Source organism: Misgurnus anguillicaudatus, chromosome 13, assembly GCF_027580225.2.
Source record: "Misgurnus anguillicaudatus chromosome 13, ASM2758022v2, whole genome shotgun sequence".
Classification (NCBI taxonomy): Eukaryota; Metazoa; Chordata; class Actinopteri; order Cypriniformes; family Cobitidae; genus Misgurnus; species Misgurnus anguillicaudatus.
In genome coordinates this window covers 5275806-5290892 of record NC_073349.2, presented here as the reverse complement: position 1 = coordinate 5290892, position 15087 = coordinate 5275806, and the positions used below count along the sequence as shown (strand labels likewise).

At 35.5% G+C, this 15087-nt stretch overlaps 1 protein-coding gene across 2 annotated transcripts; it reads left to right on the top strand.

Moving 5' to 3' along the window:
* The first annotated feature begins 1327 nt into the window (after nt 1–1327).
* Nucleotides 1328–12106, top strand: syn2a (synapsin IIa). Of its 2 annotated transcripts, XM_055189006.2 has the most exons (11): nt 1328–1942; nt 6233–6290; nt 6384–6466; nt 6905–7151; nt 7232–7294; nt 7368–7510; nt 7605–7679; nt 9128–9230; nt 11147–11284; nt 11364–11507; nt 11631–12106. In XM_055189006.2, exons 1-10 carry the CDS (start codon nt 1620–1622, stop codon nt 11499–11501), a joined length of 1371 nt encoding a protein of 456 aa, XP_055044981.2. In that variant the 5' UTR covers nt 1328–1619; the 3' UTR covers nt 11502–11507; nt 11631–12106. The 2 variants fall into 2 exon arrangements, with proteins under 2 accessions (XP_055044981.2, XP_055044980.2); XM_055189005.2 differs by having other exon boundaries at nt 1329–1942; nt 11364–12106.
* Nucleotides 12107–15087: the final 2981 nt, after the last annotated feature.

The following is a 15087-nucleotide window of genomic DNA, read 5'->3' as shown; positions in this document are numbered from 1 at the left end:
TAGAGGGAGTTGATCACAAATGACCAGTAGGTGAACTCGGGTCAGTTTTATTATAAAAGTTCATAAAACAATCATCCTTCTGACTAATAACACTACCATTTTGTCTACTTTTTGTTTATAAACTGTAATTATAAGATTTAATGACAAAAATGTGCATAATTAAAAAGGGTACGTTTTAATGATTTGTTTGCCATAAATAAAACTAACAACACAGAATACAGTTTTAATTTTGTCTTAATTAAATAAAATAATTCATTTTTATTAAAAACATATTTTTAGTACAATCTGGCTATTATTTTGTAAAAAGTTTAAAATGTTTGGACAGATTTTGCTGCTTTTGCAATATTTTGACCAGCAGGTGTCGCCAGCGTGTATGGTGTTTCGAACGCTTCGAAAAACTGATTCGATTCAATTGATTCGAAGCTTGGAAAAGCTTCGTTTCTCCCATCACTAGTTATTAGCATACTGCTAGTTCAACTGTTTGGTCGGTCAAATGCAAACGTTTGGTCACAAAATTTATTTCACTCCTTTAAAACAATATAAATTCAGAATCGCAATAGTATGAGCAGTAGTGCGAACAAAGCAACCAACTTGCTGACATAGTTTTTTGTACGATGCTTATCTGGCGCTAACGCTGCTAACTGCTCGACAGGAGCCTGTTTTTCCGCCTGACTAAAAAAATGTGATTCTTAATTTTTATTTGACTTTACAAAAACAATATTTAAATTGTAAACATCAGAAACGCGAGTTTGTTTAATTATTCCCAAGCTAATATATTATTGTAACGGCAATCACTTATAATAACCCTGTTATCTCAACCTGTAATTATTGGTCGATTCCAGTGAGCGCTGAGAAAACTAACTAAGGTCACGTGATCTCGCGCTCCTTTAGCTGCAGTCCGCACAATAATTTACATTAAATAATGAATGACATTTACAAAAATAAACCATGGTTTTACTAGAATACAAGAACAGTTACAAAATGATCCATGGTTTTGCTATTGTATAACGATCGTTTAACAACCATAGCGAATTGTAACTCTTGCAAATTGTAATTAATACGTCAAAAACATTTATTGGACTAACTATAATAAAACCAATGTACATTTTCTTAATAGGAAATTTTATAATAGAAGCAATTATTATTATTTAAATCCCACCATTGACACACGTTTTATCCCTTACGAAGATTAATGTGTTTTTTTCGGTGTATTAATTACTATTAGGAAAACCATGGTTTTACTACAGTAATGTTTTTTTAACTGTAGTAAAACCATGGTTAATTTTCGTAAGGGATTGGGTGAGATGTGGAGTAAATAGTGTAGTAGTGTGCTCAGGTGTGCACAGATTATGTCTGTCGTTTCTGTGATGAAAACACACGATGAGTGTATTATTTAAGCCGCACGTGTGCTGCAGAAACTCTTCACGAGGAATCTGAGGCGTGGGGGAGGGGAGAGCATCATCTCGTGCAGCACCGCAGAGCTCGTTTCTGATTGGCCGCTCATACACTGCTCACTTACATCTCACTGCTCCGAGCCATATCAGCCTGGCTGAATCCTCTGAATGTAAGAGTGCTGTCGATACCTCCACACACACAGCCTCGTCGTCTAATCTGCAGTCATGAATTACCTGCGCAGGCGTCTTTCAGACAGCACCTTCATCTCCAACCTACCCAATGGTTACATGTCAGACCTGCAGAAACCAGATCCTCCTCAGCCACCCCCTCCCGGAGCAGCATCAGCACCGGCACCAACTGCGGTCTCCCCGGCCCAGGAGAGGAAGCCCATCCAACCTCAGCCATTAGGAACGGGCTTCTTCAGCTCCATCACCAATGTGGTGAAGCAGACGGCAGCCTCAGCAGGGCTGGTGGATCAAACCGCTGTTCCAGGATCATCCAAGAGACGCAAGATCCTCCTGGTCATCGACCAGCCACAACAGGACTGGTATGAGCAGTATTGGGTTGATTTCAGTTTGGCCTCTTCTCGTTTTGCATCAGGTGGAATTGTTGCAGAGCTGACTACATAACACTTTCATCTTTATTGTGCTGGGAAACAGGTGAAATGATACGATACTATGAAGCAATAAATCCATTTACTACGAGATGTGTTTTGAAAAGGCATCACACCCTAGGTGTCTCTGCTTTACTGTGTAGTCTGTAGTGATATTTGATAAGTGATTGATTGCTCTCTGTAGGGCTTAAATTTAAGGCAAATTAACCCTTTAAAATCAATGCTGTTGTTGATTATTTAGAAAATTACTGTAAAAAAAATATGGCAATGGTCATACATTATGAAATAATTTATATGTGTTCTGTGCTGATTCTGGTTAGATCTTATCATGGCACACAGACATTTCTGATCATTACATTGGTTAACCCCTTCAGACGTGATTTTTCAGGTGTTTTACCAGTGTGCCTTATTTTGATTGGTTGATCAGCATTTTTATTGGTTTAAACCACAAAACATGTCATGTCCATTCCAGTGGATGCAGGGTCTGAAGGGGTTAAACGGCTGTATTGAGTATAATGTCTATCACTCTTGAATATTCTTTATATATCTTGATTTCAGCACATTTTCTATTTATTTTTGTGTGTTTTGTACACTGTAAAAAAATTGCTGTAATTATGCAGCTGGTTCCCAGTAACTTACTGTAGAAGATAAAGAGTGAAAATGTTTCATGTTCATTTAACTTTGAACAAACTGTTGCCAATGTAAAATCTACAGTAAGTTATTGGCAGCTAGTTGCCAGTAATACCCAATAATACTGTAATTTCTAGAATTTTTTTACAGTGTAGATGTTCATCTTTAGTGCAGAAGTTGATGTAGTAAGTTTCAGAAATGATTTATTTATAATCTCACACGGGTACTGTACAGGGGGTGAGGAATGACTTTAAGATATCAGCATCATAAGCCTATTTCTTTTTTACACAGTCATTTCTGGATCTAGAATCTGATAACTTTACAATTTTTCACAATTACTTAAACACATATCTTTTTTGTGGTTTTGCCAAAAGTGTAAATGATTTGACAAATCAAGCTACTGAGAATTTGAAAGTTGTTTTAGCAATTCAGGAAAACTAATCATCTTTGTTTTATTACATGCCAATGTGAAAACAGTCGTTAATATTTTGGATATTTAGTTTATAAAGCTTCCATAATTTTGTTCATTTGAGACAAGAATGACCCTGTTATTAAACTGAAGAGGTTGTGATTACAACATAATTTTGTGATGTCAGACTGACAGTTTAATGATGATGCTGATTATGGGTTTAGTTACAGAGTAAAACAGCATTCTAACCACCACAGGATAGCAGAAGATGAGCAATAATAAAAACCCAAAGATTAATATCGTATAAATGTCCTGCAGCTGGTGACGTACATCTCTAAAATAATCAGACTCTTATGAGACATGGCTGACAATATGAGAAAGTCAATGGGTGTGGGTCTTGTCTATGATGTATATTTTCACATCTACAGTATGTTTTATATCAGCAGGGCTCCTTCATTTAGTTTGGCTGAACTCTTTGTACTGCAACTTTAATCTGCTAATAGCCGCTCACCATAGTAACCAGACAGCTGGACAGAACCTTCCTTCCTCATACTGTATATCACCATCATACATCATACACCTAATCCTTTGGGCCCGTCCCAATACCTCCCTTTCCCCTATATTTTTGCCCTAACCCTCTCTTTTGCGCGTGCAGGTGTAGGGCGTCCCATTACTTTAGGGAGCAAGGCGGAGTGCTAGTTTCCCCTTAGAATCAACCCTCAAAATGTAGTCAGGACCGATGCAGGCTTAAAACGAAGTGGGAGATGAAATTATTCAGGATACCTTGCGAGGCCAGGGAGCTGGTCAAACTTTTCGACCAAGATGGCGGACGCCGCTGGAAAAGAACAACTATATTTTCGCATATAAGCATGTTAAAATTCTGGAAATTGTTGGAATATGTTAGTTTGAACACGCATTTTGTGTTTGTGAAGTTTTGAACACTAATGTTAGAAAATGATTCACGAAGCTATCTGACGATGTCTCTCGACTGCTTCGAGAGAGTCTGTCTATGAAATATACATCTGATCTGGGAAGTTTTGTCAATATTCAGGATGTGTGTTCCGGCGTTCACATGAACACGTATAACCCGGGCTTATCGAGAGTTCAGTCATATTAATTATAATTACGCTGTGTGTGAGCATGTTCACTACGCTACTTTCCATTTAGCCTAGTGGTGTCCCATTTCATAGGGAAACATTTTCCTTGTTGAGGGGACTTTACTGTTGAGGGCACTCAAAACCAAGTGGAAGTTTTAGAAGGGTAGAAATGGGACGGGCCTTTATAAAACTTACTGAGGGATGTGGTTTTTAAAAGAGTTGATATGACACAGCAGAATGTTTTAGATGTCTCCTTACATCTAAGAGTAAACACCTGATTTAACTCATCAGCCTGAGCCTATCAGAAGCTTTGAAAGGTTTTTCTCATGAGCACACAAACAAGCTGCAGGTGTTTTATATAAGGAGACATCTGAAACATGAAAGGAGGTAAAGAATTCAGAAACTTTAGCTGGGTTTCCATCCAGACGTGAAGTTAATCTTTTCAAAATTTGCAAAGAGGAAAAACAAACAAATGTGAATTAGGTGCATTTCCATCAAGTTGTTCGAGCAAATGACGGTGGTATTGTTGACTTAGTAAGCAACAGTAAATAAAACAAGGCACGCTTAGAAAATGGAGACAGGACTGCATTTAGTTATGACTGGGCAAATTATTAATTTATTAGCAGTGCAGCTTGCCAAACTGGATGCTGTGCACAGAAGAAGAAATGCAGATTTTTGATGAAGGCACAAGCAGCAAGAGCATTAAGACGACGTCGAGCCCCATAAAGACAACAACAGAACAGATGATACAGTTAGACAATCAGTCACGTGGGTTTAATGTTTGCTAGGTCAAAATTTATTCCATCTCCCATTATTCGCATTAACTCTGTATGGCATAAGTCAAAAAACAACTCAAGCGAGCGTTTTTTGCAAAGTAACAGATTTTGTTTCATATTGATGTTGCGCAGTGCCCGAAAATAGTCCCCAGCCATTGAAAGTTTCCAAGGGGACTATTTTCGGCTGCTGCGTAATATCACTACGCCTGCTGCATGATTATTATTCCAGTTTAATAGTAAAGTCCTCACTGTAAAAAAATTCAGTAGAAATTACAATGTTATTGCGGCTGGGTTGCCGGTGATTTGCCGTGGATTTACATTTATGTTATGTACTGGTAAGAATTTGTTCAAAGTTAAATAAATTTCAAACATTAACAAGTATTTATCTTTACAGAACAAAACCATACAATAACAGCCTCGTGCAAAGCATTCCGGGAACCAAAAATCATCATCAACCTTTTTCTGTTTTTTGCTTCAGATTTTGTTTCCCAGAATGCCCCGCCCGATGCTGCTTTTTTGGTTCTACTCTATAAAGCCAAAGACCTGCAAATGTTTAATGTTCAATCAACTATTAACAAAATGTTGTCAGTTAAAAACATAAATTTAAATCTACGGTAAATTACCGGCAACCCAGCTGCAATTTCTACGGAATTTAATTTTCTGTCGGTCTTAGTACACGATGTAACTACAGAAGAGTCGAGTTTTAAATAGGAAAAATATCGAAACTCTTTGGTTATTATTTAGCGCGATGCTAACGGTCTAATCAGATTCAATGGATTGTGCTAAGCTATGCTAAAAGTGCTAGCGCCAGACCCGGAGATTGGCTAAATGGATTTCAAAACGTTAAGAATCAAATGATTAACTCTAGAGAAACTGGAAAATGAGCATATTTTCAAAAAAAGTGGAGTGTCCCTTTAAAATAGACACTTTGTAGGTGTGAGCAAAAATGTGCCATTTTGGGTGTGTTTTTTGAAATGCAAATGAGCTGATCTCTGCACTAAATGTCAGTTCCGTGGTTGGATAGTGCAGATTAAGGGGCGGTATTGTCCCCTTCTGACATCATAAGAGGAGCCAAATTTCGATGGCCCATTTTTTCACATGCTACAGAGAATGGTTTACCAAAACTAAGTTACTGGGTCATTTTCTAGATTGATAGAAGCACTGGAGACCCAGTTATAGCACTTAAAAGTCAGATTTTCATGATATGATTAAAGAAATGATGATCATGAAGATAAAAGTTAAATTCACACACAACACAACAAAATAAACTACAAGGGGAATTTATCAGAGCTTGCATTCTTATTTTCCACAGGGCCAAACTCTTTAAAGAGAAAAAACTCATTGGAGATTATGACATCAAAGTTGAACAGGTGAGTTCAGTCAAAGTCTTCATACTGTATGTTTGTTCTTTCACTTCATTTCACTGAATGATTGATTGATTGATTGATTCTCTTGTGTTTCAGGCTGAGTTTGCAGACATCAGTGTCGTGGCTCATGCTAATGGCTCGTGTCATGTAGTTGTCCAGAATGGAAACCAGGCTGTCAGGTGAACTTTTGTAAAATCACCTCGAGCGTTTCTAATACTTTATACTGCTTGAAGATTGATTAAACTTAAATGTGCAGTAGGTTTTTAGGTTTATATATTATCTAAACAATATCAATATCTGTGTATTGTGATATGTAGCTTCAGTCAGTATGAAAGCTAAATAAGCACTGTTCAGACAGAAACAATGGGATGTGTTACACATGAGAACTGCATCATCATTATCCCGGGATGTAATAGCATGGTTGAGTTGTCAGTTAGATAGTGTTTCTCTGTACAATTACTCAGATAGCTAACAGCTTTTCTTTAGTTCATTGCTCAGAGTCACATACAAAACCATCTATCAGTCAATTTAATAACATTCATTACATTTACATTACCTTGTGAAAGATATAAGCATATCAATAATGTAAAAGCATGTGTAAACATGTGTCCCTACAGGTCATTTATTCCTGACTTTGTCCTGATCCGTCAACATGCTTTCAGCATGGCAGAGAACGAGGACTTTCGGGATCTGATCATAGGACTGCAATACGCTGGCATTCCCAGCATCAACTCTCTGGAATCCATCTACAATCTCTGTGATAAACCCTGGGCGTTCGCTCGGCTGATCGCCACATACAAGAAACTGGGACAGGAGAAATTCCCGTTAATTGAACAGACATTTTATCCCAACTATAAAGAAATGGTAAGAGTTGTTCCACAAACATGTCATATAATGAAGTTAATGTATACTGTACGACTAAATAACCGTTTGACTCAATTCAGGTGACCATGCCGGCGTTTCCCGTCGTGGTGAAAATCGGACACGCTCACTCTGGTGTGGGAAAGGTAATTCCAGTGAAATAAGTGATGTGGATGTTAAATATGTTAAGGATCTAATGTGACTGTAAGTGTGGTTAAGGTGAAAGTGGAGAACCACACAAAGTTTCAGGACATTGCCAGTGTGGTGGCCATCACTCAGACCTACAGCACATGTGAACCTTTCATTGATCCAAAATATGACATCCGGATTCAGAAGATTGGAAATGATTACAAGGCTTACATGTGAGTAACATCTCTTAACTTTACAGATATAATAAATGTAACTGGACAGAAAATGTATGCGTTATGTGATTGACCCACTTGTGTTGTTTTAAAGGAGAACATCCGTCTCAGGGAACTGGAAGTCTAACATCGGCTCTGCTATGGTGGAACAAGTGGCTATGACAGACAGGTCTGTTACCTACACTGAAATAATAATAAAAACACTTTTACTTTAATTTTCTGCTTTTGCTATTATTGTTTGGTTTTAATAAGCACATACAGTATGCAGTATAGCGGATATTGCAGGCTATGATACGATCTCAAGTCAAAAAATATAACATGTGCTGCAGTTAGTAGTGTTTAATGTCAATATTACAGAGTAATAATGAATGTAATTCATTCTGTATTATGCCATGGGTCTGTTGAATGCTTTATTCTGATTGGTTGAGAAATGTTCCACAATTGTTGACTATTTTTCTGTAAACGCACACCCGATCTGTCAAATGTCTTAAAACAACCACCAGAACCATATCTGAGGTAACCGTGGTGTAAGAGAAATAATTGACTCCAGTCCTTTGAATCATTTGAAAATAATGCACACCCGTGGTTTAACCACACTCCACATCCTTTGGTGTGCACTATTTAAAAAAAATTCTATGGCCTGTCGTCAATTATTCCTTACTTATACTACGGATCGGTTGAATGCTTGAATCCGATTGACTGATGAGCGTTCTGAGGTGTGCAATTATTTTCTGGGAAACGCACAGCTAACGTAGTTTTTTCAGGCTCCCTTGACCGCATTACAGTTCAATATCACTTCACATAGTTAACTGTAATAACGGACTAACAAAAACAACATGACAGATGATTTTCTGAGGCTATAACAGCACTGTTTAGAAACGCACAGAGGTAGCCTCGTTCACAGAATCTCTCTCTCTCTCTCTCTCTCTCTCTCTTTCTTTCTTTCTTTCTTTCTTTCTCTCTCTCTGTCTGTGTCTGTGTCGCTCTCTTTCTAATAACTTAATTAATAACTGCATTAGAATGCTATCAACGGCTCAAGGCTCCATAGTCAGCTTTAAAATTACATTTTGGAACAAGCAAAAGAGCCGTTGGATGAGACGCGGAAGAAATATTCCTACTCACAATAGCGATTTAAGTATAAAAACCGGACGAATCCCTTTTAATATATCATGTGATCGTGTGGTAACCGTAGTATAAGCGGAATAATTTATTCCGGGCCGTTGAATTATGTAAAGAATAATTGACGACGGGCCATTGAATTATAAGAAAATAATGCACACCAAGGTGGTAATGCGGCACGACGCGAAGCATTTGAAAAATTAGGTGTGCGGTTTACAGAAAAATAATCAACACCCATAGAACATTTCTCAGCCAATCAGAATGCAGCATTCAACAGACCCGTGGTATAATAGAAAAATAATGCACAGCCGAGTTATTTTTCTAATAATTCAATGGCCTATTGTCAATTATTCCTTACTTAAAGTGACCTGACCTGCGCTAATCCAACAGTACCATTTTAAATACAGTATTTTATTGCGAAATAATTGCATGTATTAAATTTATATTTGAGTCTGTTATGTAAAGTTAAATATGACCAAGTGTGTTATGTTTGTGTAGGTATAAGCTTTGGGTAGATACCTGTTGTGAGATATTTGGGGGCCTTGAAATTTGTGCCGTCAAAGCCATTCATGGCAAAGATGGAAAAGATTACATTACTGAGGTATGTGGTGTACTTCTTCAAAATATCTGCATGCTGTTTTTATAGAAATGTTACAAGCTACAGCTTGACAAAATCATTTCTCGTTTGTATGACATATGGGTCAATGACAAACTCCTAAAAACACATGTATTTTTAAAAAAAATTTAATGTATTTTTTTGAGTCAGGAAAAGAGAATTTATTTATTTACATTTGAGAACTATACATTTAAGAACAATCTTTTTTTATTATAATAACAATTAAAGACACCCTTAGCTTACATTTATTAAAACTTAATAAAAGCCAAATTATTACTGTAGCTTATTAAAATTATTTGGCTTAATGTTTTTTTCTTACACTCTAAGAAAGGATGTGTTATTTTAACACATTATGTGTCATTTCGTGTTTATATTGAGTTTAAATAAATGAAATGGACAACACAAGATGTGTTAAAACAACACAAAGTGTTATTCCAATAATAACACAGAGATGTGTTAAGTTAAGGACAACACATCTAATGTGTTGTCCTTAACTAGACACAAGATGTGTTAATTTAACACATTAATTAGAGGCATTCATAGCAGTTTGACAACCCTTTTACTTTCTGGTTGCACCGCCTGACCTTTGCAATGAACTTACCTTAAACAGACATCTACTTGGATGCTGTTATAAGCTTTTTCCTTTAATATTAAATTGCATGTGATGTAAATAAATTTTCTAAATACAATTAAAATATGTTAAAAATAAAATAGCATTTTTTTGTAGTTTTACATTGGTTGTACCACTTGACACCTGAACATTTACCAGCCTACCCTTTACGTTAAAATAGCTATTTTTTCCTTATTTGAGAGAGTCTACTCTACAGTTTATTTTATTCAGCCGTAAAGACTAACTGGGCTTTACTTGTTAACTTCCTAATAAAAGGCCCATGATTGTGGTTTTACTACCTTGATGTTTGAGAACATCCGAATTGTTAGACAGAAGTTTCAATTATCAAAAAAAAATAAAAAATACTAATTAAACTTTAAATCCCAACATCTACTTATGTTTGTAAATTAGTTTATAGGAAAGGTTTTAACCATATAAAATATTTCCTAAGCATCATATTTTTCATTTTTAATAATGTAAACATATTTTTAACAGTTGTCTTAAACTGCTAATTTGTATGTGCTGTTGCCCGCCTGCCATTTTACAAGTTTAAGATACATAAACAAAAATTAGTATTTATTATTTTTAAAAATACTGAAAATGTATTTAAACTAAATAGTTTTTTTAGAATAAAGGGACGCATATCATAAATGTCATTGACCCATGTACATATCACAAACATTTCAGACCAGTGTGTAGATTTTAGCAGCATCTAGCAGGGTGCAAAGGGGGTGCTGATGAGCACACTTCAGAGTTTGATTGTGTACTAAGACCAACAATAGTCCCTGCCATTGAAAGTATTTTCAGGCAGTGCGTAATATCACTATGCTCCTGCAGCCATGTTACATTAGCAAAGTCACTGATTATTACGCCAGTTTGAGAGTATAGTTCCTACACATATCTGCCTAGAAAATCACAACTTTTTACTTTCTGTCGGTCTTAGTACACGATGTAACTACAGAAGAGTCAAGTTTTAAATAGGAAAAATATCGAAACTCTTTGGTTATTTTTTTACTGCGATGCTAATGGTCTAATCAGATTCAATGGATTATGCTAAGCTATGCTAAAAGTGCTAGCGCCAGACCCGGAGATCAGCTGAATGGATTCCAAAACAGTAAGAATCAAATGTTTAACTCTAGGGGAGCTGGCATATTTAAAAAAAAAAGTGGAGTGTCCCTTTAATGTTTGACAGGTTTATCTCTCAGTAAGGTTTTACTTATTTCACTTTTATGCTATAACATATTACTTTAATGTAATCCAGTATTACTAATAATTGCACTTATTTGATCAGGTAATGGGTTCATCGATGCCGTTAGTGGGAGAGCATCAAGCTGAAGACCAGCAGCTTATAGCAGATTTGGTCCTTAACAAAATGCAGCACATTATATCCCAAAAACCCAAGAGACCAACCGCCATTCAGCCCAGACAGGTACGTGAAAACCCAAACTGAACTAGGAGGATGATCTGAGATATGTGTGTGTGTGATGGGCTGTGTTTGTGTCTTTCAGGATGCTGTTGAGAAAGATGCTGTGGTTGATGTTAAGAACGGCCCATCACAGAAAGCTGCTGCTCCTCAGGGTTGTCTGCAGTACATACTTGACTGTAATGGAGTTGCAGTGGGACCAAAATTAGTGCAGGCAAACTGACTCAAAGTAAATAAACTCCTCACAGAGACCTGATCTCTCTTTCAGTCTGTACTGACCGGAGCTTTTCATTATTGTGATCTTGTGATGATGAAGCTTTTGTTTTTCTGTGGAGCGGCTGTTTTCTTTCAGGTTGTATGTGGTGATACGAGGAAATTGTGCCTACTGTAGTGTTCTGTGCCACTTCTGTTCTGTGCACATGTGCTCGCTATTTTCTTGTCTGCTGTGTCTGTTGCAATTTATAAGTGGAAATGCTTTTCAAAAAGTTTGCTGTTGTGTGTACAGTACATACATACACATCAGTATTGAGATTATATAACATAAATGGACACTTGATTTGCATGAGCAAATGTGTGTGTGTTTAAAAATGAGATGTGAATTGTGTTTTCTGCTGTTTAAATACACTAAATATTGTCCCTGCACTACATTAAACCCCATGTATTTGTAAACCCAATGGATTAAACTTATATCGCTGTGTATCAGCTGTTTTTAGCAAAAGTGGGGTCAACCCGGTTTACCTTTGTCCTTGTTAAGCCATGTTATTACCAAATAAATAATACTAAATGTTATTACTTAATAAATAAGCAATAAATATAAAAAACTAAAAATGTATGTTGTGGTTATATATTCAGTTTCTGACTCTGGTAGCATGTGTCAAATGTTTCTCTTTATAGCAGGCATAGTGGGACTGTTTCAAAGGGATAACGTGTACAAAAATGATTTCAATATTGAACAAACACTTTAATAGGACGCACGCAGGGGATGAAATATTAAGATGGAGTTTGGGTTTTATGTCACAGGATCTCATGCACCCTACATGTAAAGTCATTGCAGACCTTCAGCACCTCACAACTATAAAACAAAACTAATAGCTTGAAATGTCATAGGATTGCTCCATAAAATCATCCTAAAAATGTCATCTGGTGCTTAATCTAAACTACAGACTCTCATCCAGGGCCTGTATTCTTCTCTCAAAGAGCTCCTGATTTATCTTTTAATGTCATGTAGGAGTCTTAGCAAAAAAGCATTTCAGGACCAATCTGAGAGCAACTCTGAGTAAGGAAAATACCAAAACTTTTATGTAAGTGAGGAGAAGTGGCTGACCCCGTTGGTTGTCAAGTCAAGTTCATTTTATTTATTTTATTTATATAGCACTTTTGCAATTGTTTCAAATCATGTTTACATTAATAAAAGCGGGAGAAAACACTCGGTGGACAACAAATGTTGCAAAGTACAGTGGCTAAGATTAAACCGTACTAGTGAGCGTAGTAATAATGTAACGTATAGAAGAGAGCTCCAACTTAAGCCAATGTCAGCTGACTCCCTATAGTGGTTTAAAAAACTCCTAGGAGAAAAACTCTAATTTTATTACGGGAAAAGTCCTTTGGAGAATATATTATATACTGCTATATTAGACAATTTTATGGGAAATAAAACATTTAATTTATAAATGAAGAGTTTCGTTGCAAAACGAGATAATCACCGTTTTTTTAATTGTTCAGAAATCTCGTTTTTTGATTGTGCATTCCAATTAATGTCAATGCAACTGCAGTTGGTTTGTTTTGATTTAAACCTTCATAACTTAAAAAAATCAGCTAAGTAGCACCATAAAACAAAATAATAACATGATAACATAATAATAAACATGTTTTGACAAAAATGTAAAAAAATGGATTTATCTCGTTTTGCAAGAAACTCTTCATACACACACACACACCCACACATTCTGGTTTCCATGTTTTGTGGGGACATTCCATAGACGTAATGCATTTTATACCACACAAACTGTATATCCTATTCCCCTTACCTACCCCAATCCCTAACCCCAACCATCACAGAAAACTTTCTGATATTTCACATTTTCAAGAAACATCATTCTGTTTGATTTATAAGCATGTTTCCTCATGGGGACATCAAAATGTCCCCACAAGGTCACAAAAACACTGGTATTCCTATCTTTGTGGGGACAATTGGTCCCCACAACGTGATAATTACCAGGTACACACACACACACACACACACACATACATGCATACATATAGGTCCATCCATATTTATTTTTCAATAAATTTATTAAGATACAAACAGAACATACAGGAAATATAAACAATTGTTTTACATTTCCAGGACTAAATGTCTTCATTAGGCATCTTCTGTGTCAAGTTTGACCTCTCTTGGCACTTTTTGAGCAGAATGAAGTAAAAAGACTCATTTCTTTAGAACTTAGAAATTAGGATATAATTTCATTTAGGTTTAAGAGATCTTGCAGTTTCCTGCTATTGCTCAGGTTGAAGGGGAGTTTACCCTAAAAACTTGACACATCAGCTTACATTATTTATATAGCATTTAATACTATATACAAATTTCCTGTATTTTCTGGATGTAAGAAACAATTATATATGATCACTATAACATTGCAAAAACAACAAATCTAATTCTGACAGGCTGGCCTAAGACTTTTGCACAGTACAGTAGCCTACACGTATAAATAACTGAGATATTGGCTGTTTATTAATACTTAAAAAGCACATATTAATGCCTGATTCTGCAAAACCACATTCTACCTCCTTAATCCTACCCAATTCCTATCAATATTTAAACTTAACAACTACTTTACTAAGTATAAGTAAGCAGTAATTGGGTGTTTATTGAGGCAAAATTAGTTTATAGTTAACAGTGAGAACTGGACCTTAAAAAGTGTGACCAGAATAATTGATGTATACTTTTATATGATTTATTCGAGCCATTTCAAGCCTACATTTGTATCATTTACTTAATAGGATGTAGAAAGTAACTAGTAATAATTAAATACATTTTGAAGTGAATCATTTTAACAGTAACCTAATGACATGATTGAAGATGTAATTAGTAACTAGTAATTACTTTTTTGAGTAACTTACCCAACATTATTACCCACAACACACACTTTTCTGTTGTTCTTGATCCTCATTGCTAATCCTTACAGTAAATGGGCAGACATGTTTTTCTTTCTTTCAACGGTAACACTTTACATTAAGGTCAATTAAGAGCAATACATTTGGTAAAGCATTTATTTATCTTTGTCAATGTTAGTCAATAGATATAAAGCTTTTAATTGTTTGTTCATGTTAATTCAGAGTGAATTAACTAACATTAACAAGATTTTAATAATGTATTAGTAATTGTTAAAATTAACATTAACAAAGATTAATAAATGCTGTATAAGGGCAGTTCGTAATTAGTTCATGTTAACTAATGTAGTTAAGTTATGTTAACTAATGAACCTTATTGTAAAGTGTTACTGAATTACCATATGAATTAATTCACACATGCAGTCTTCATTTCTGCATTTGATCTTTCATCTGTTTGTTTTTGTGTATTTCTGTCATTTACTCTTCTGTTTAACTGCCAATCTTACTAATATCTTTATCTTTCATTATTATATATATTTCATTATTATCTTTCATATATTATATTATTATATCATTTTATATATATAGTGCTTGACAATATGACCATTAAATACAACTACTATATGAAGACACAGAGAATGTACTGTATTTGACTTTAATTTTTATTTATTTGTATTTAACTTTAAGCTTCTGATGTT